The sequence below is a fragment of the Protobothrops mucrosquamatus genome, unplaced genomic scaffold (genome assembly GCF_001527695.2).
Source record: "Protobothrops mucrosquamatus isolate PMUCROS unplaced genomic scaffold, P.Mucros_1.0 scaffold2057, whole genome shotgun sequence".
NCBI lineage: Eukaryota > Metazoa > Chordata > Lepidosauria > Squamata > Viperidae > Protobothrops > Protobothrops mucrosquamatus.
This window is the reverse complement of record NW_015388162.1, coordinates 356964-361251: the sequence shown is the minus strand read 5'-3', so window position 1 is coordinate 361251 and position 4288 is coordinate 356964. Positions and strand designations below refer to the sequence as shown.

At 65.1% G+C, this 4288-nt stretch overlaps 1 protein-coding gene across 1 annotated transcript in view; it reads right to left on the bottom strand.

The window, feature by feature from the left end:
* Window positions 1-2229: 2229 nt before the first annotated feature.
* HSF1 (heat shock transcription factor 1) overlaps window positions 2230-4288 on the bottom strand; it is a 36335-nt gene continuing 34276 nt past the window's right edge. The window contains exons 10-13 of the mRNA XM_029285670.1: window positions 3485-3692; window positions 3327-3392; window positions 2806-2875; window positions 2230-2435 (exon numbers count right to left, since the gene is read on the bottom strand). Of these exons, the coding sequence (XP_029141503.1) occupies window positions 2230-2435; window positions 2806-2875; window positions 3327-3392; window positions 3485-3692 (550 nt within the window). The remainder of the gene's footprint in view (window positions 2436-2805; window positions 2876-3326; window positions 3393-3484; window positions 3693-4288) is intronic.

Genomic DNA, 4288 nt, shown 5'->3' with positions numbered 1-4288 from the left:
CCTGTTTTTTTTTTTTGTGTGTGTGTGTGTGTGTGTGCATGTGCTCTAGGTCTTCCCTTGACCCCTGTAGAGGTGGTGGTGGGCTCTGCCTTTGCTCTTGCTGGCTGCTCGTTGAGCCCCTCCCCTTCTGTAAGACGCGCAGCCTTTGTAACCAATAAAGACGTACAAACCGCTGTCGGTCTCAGTGTTGCCCCCCACTCCCTAGCCAGGAAGGTGCTATCCTGTGCCCCCCCCCATGGGCACCCACCCCACAGCCTGGCAAGGCCCACCTAACAGCCCTTGGGAGGGGGATAAGGGGACATCCTGATCCGAGATTTTGCCCTCAGATCCCCAGCATGTGGAACTCGTGGCCACACCGTGGCCTGTGATGCAGGGGAGTGGGCTTCTGTGGAGGGAAAGGGGGCCCTCCGAGTTCTGCCGTCCTCTTGCATCACACACTGTCCAGGTTTGCCCACTGAGGTGGTGGCCACAAACCCTGCCCCGCGAGTTAAAAAAGGGCCGTGAATCCTGGCCAGGCCAGGCCCCTCCAACTGCAAGGGGGGAGGGGGTTTGAGTGGGGGGGGGCTAAGGAACAGCCACACGCAGCTCCTCATCCCAAGAGGCTCCGTGATGGGCCTCCAGGTGAGGCTCGCCCTTCACCAACATCCCTTCCCAAGCGCTGTGGCTCCCTTGGGCAGGCCGGACCCTCACGCTTCCCCCTCCAGATCGGCCCTGAAGGGGCCCGGGGCCCTCCCCCTGCTCCCTCGGGCCCAGCTGCCCCCTGGGGGGGGGCTGAGGGACTAAGACGGCCCAGGTCTTCATGGGATGGGAGCCATGGGCCGACCCAGCTCTTCTCTTCGCTTCCAAAAAGAGAGGGCTGAAGGCAGGCTGGGCTCCTTTGCTGAAGGGGCCACCGAGGGGCTCCAGGGCTGCCCGAAGGGGGATCACAAGGGAGCCCCCCCTTGCCGCAGTGTCTCGGCCCAGCACCCTGCTTTCCTGGCAGCTGCGATGGGCTGCAGGGGCCGAAGGGCAGAGCCCAGCCAGGCAAGGCAAGGCCGGGCCTCCTCCGGAGCGGTCTCAGGATGGCGCTGGGCGTCCAGGGTTAGGCAGACCCGAGGACGGGAAAGGCGGCTGGGAACCTGGAACCGGCGGAGGCTCCCTTCGGATAGGCTGCCCAGGGATGCACCCGCCTGCCGCCCTTCCTGCTGGGGGGGGGCACCTGCCAGCCTGGCCCATGGAAGAGGCAACGAAGTGCCCCACGGCCAGAGGCCGCAGGTGGGCAGTTAGTCTGGGAAAGCTGGGATTGCACCGAGAGGGGAGGAGCCTGGCTCCCACTTCCGTGACCCCTGAGTGCCGGGGGGGCGCCCCTTTGCCAGAATCCTTGAAGGGGGGGCAGCAGAGGATTCTGCAGGAACTTCTCAGAGACGCAGTGGGGCAAGTTAGACGCCCCAGGCTTGAGGGAAGAGGGCGGTGGGCTCGGGATGCAGACCCCAAAAGAGTAAACCAAGGACACCGGGGGGGGAGGTTATTCCCAAGGAGGCTGTTGGATTGGGACCAGGCCCCCCCCGCTGGGCCGGCCTTCTCAGAAGCTCCCCCAAAGAGCCAGCCGTTCCCAAACCCCCCCAGAACTCCAGGAGAAGGGTGTCCGAGGCGACAAAGCGGATACCGGGAGGGGCCGTTCCGTAGAGATATAGATATATTTGAGCACGTATATATAGATATTTATATTGTGAGAGAAGAGAGAGGGAGGGGCAGGGAGCGTCTTCTCTTATGTAAAAATTCAAAATACAATTTTTCTAGTAACAATCAAAATGTAAATGTACAAACCCTTCACTGCTAAGCCAAGGGAAATAAAATAAAACCCCACGGGGGGAAAGTGGCGGGTGGGGAACCTTCTTGCGGGGGTCCCCAGGAGGCAGGGCTGCAGCCGTACCCCAGAGGTCCCCCCCCTTCCAGCCTTCGGCCGCTGCTTGGAGGAGCCACGGAGTCTCTCGGACAGGCCAGGAGGGTGGGACCGCCACGCAGGCGAGGAGGCCTGGCGAGCAGCGGAGGCGAACGTCCCGTGGCCCCCACGGCCCCAGCCACGCCCCTCCGAGCCCGGTGCTGCCCCGGGCCGCTCTCTCCAAAGCCGGCCCCACAACACCCCCCGTGGGAAGCGTGCGCACAACGGCCCTCTTGTCCCGAAGGAGCTGGCCCCCGCCGGGCAGGGCAGAGGGAGGCCGCGGCAGGCCTTCCCAGCTGAGCTCGGCCTTAGGAGACCGCGGGGTCCTGGGGCTTGGGGTGCTCCGTCCCAGAGAGCAGAGAGAGGCTGGGGTCCTCCAAGCCATCCTCTCCCTCGGGGAAGCCGGGTCCTTCCCCCAGCTCGAAGAAGATGGGCACGTCCGCACTGCCCACGTCCACCGTGTTGGAGTCCACCAGGAAGAGGGGCTGGGCCGTGTAATGCACCAACTGTTTGCCTGGCAAGGCAGAGAAAGGGGAGGGGGGGAACTCGGATCAGAGGGGAAGGCAGCCTCCAGTGGCCCCAGGAGCCCCCACGGCAGGGCTGGAGAGGCAGGAGAACCTCTCCACCCGTGGACCCCAATGCAGCCACGCTGGCTCAGGAATTCTGGGAGCTGAAGTCCACGGCTGGCAAAGGGGCAGTGAAGGCTGCCCAGCCCTGCCCCAGAGGGTCCTCCACAGGGCAGGGGGCGACGGGCGCATACAGACCTTTCCGCTTGCCCGCCCTGGGGCCACCCGGGGTCTTCCCAGACAATGTGCCCCCTGCCCCAGCTGCCCCCCCCCGTGCTGGGCTACGCTCGGGACCAGCATTCAGAGCCCGGTGCCCACCTGCGTCTGCCGTGGCGTCTTCCCCCTCGGCTGGCTTCTGCGGCTCCTGCGAGGAGAGGAGCTCCTGGATCTGCAAAAGGGCCCCCCAGGGGTGAGAGGCCAGGGTGTGTTTGTGGAGGGGGGGCAGCCTGAGGGCAGACCCCTCCCTCACAGGTTCCCCCAGGCAAGAGACCACCTGCCCGCCCTGATCTGGGGAAACACAGCCCCCTCCCCCACATCCTTTCCTTCCTCCCTCCTGCTTAGAGCAGGACCCCCTTTGGCCATGGGTCACTTCCTGGTGGTGGGGGGGCGATGAGCGTGCCCCCAGGGACCCCCACGGAGAGGGAAGCCTCTGGCGACTGGCCTATAAGCAACGGTCACATCTATCCGGTCAGCGGCTGGAAAGACCAGAGGTCAGCCTTCTCCGAAGGGAAAGAAGCCCCCCCCTGTGAGCAAGGGAGGACAGAGGGGGCTGGGCTCGAAGGGGCTGATCAGGGCCTGCTGGGGGGGGGAGGAGGGGGTCTCTGCAAAGGCAGACTCACGCTGGCCAAGCTGCTGTCCAGATCCGGCAGGTTCATGTCCGTCACCCCCATGGAAGGGCTGAAGAGCTGTCGGAAGGGGAGGGGAGCCAGGGTTAGGGAGGAGGGTCCCCTCACCCCAAAGCCCAACCCCTGCCCAGGGCTCCCAGGGGAGGCCTTACGTCCAGCAGGGCGCTGGTGTCCACGCTGAAGCTGTGGGTGGTCAGCATGGTCTGCAGGTGGTCCAGGCTGGAATCGATGGTCTCCAGGTGCTCGCTCAGCTCGTTCCTGGGGAGGCAAAAGGGCACCTGGTGGGGCGGGGGGGGGAGGGCAGAGCATGCCACGGCCCCTCTGGGCACTCCTGCCAACGCCACCTGCCTGTCGTTCCTGCTCCGGGATCTTTTGTGTGTGGGGGAGGGATGAAAGCACTGAGAAGGCCACGGCCTGGGCTCACCCCCCCTCCAAAGGGACCCCTCCCCACCTGCCACCAGCCGCCCCTTGTGTTGTTTGTGCCTGTGCCACCCAAGGGCATGTTCCACGAGGGCTGCCTGGGGGTCCCTGCATCCACGTGCAAGAGGGCACTCAGCAGAACCGCTCTGCAGTTGTAGGCCCTCCCGGGAACCAGCAGAGACCCAAGGAGGTAAGGGGGGGGTCTGGGAGGAGGGGTCTACAGACTATGCCCGGGGCAGGGGGGGGAGCCTGGACCAGGCCCCCCCAGGGCGTGAAGATGCCAGCTGGACCCGTAACAGCTGCTTGAGCTGCCCAGAGTCCCCTTCTCAGCTAGTCAGCTTCAGCGAGACCACCAAGCAGGGGGGCCTGGACACTCCCTGCCGTTCACCTCTCCGTCTCTGCCAACGGAAACAGCCCCCTCCGGAGAGCCACCGGGAGAGCTCCAGGCTTGGAAGATGTAAGACCCCCTGCCTTGGGTTCAAGTCTGCCCACGCCAGCCAGTTTGCAAGTCCCCAAGCCCCAGGAATGGCTGCCCT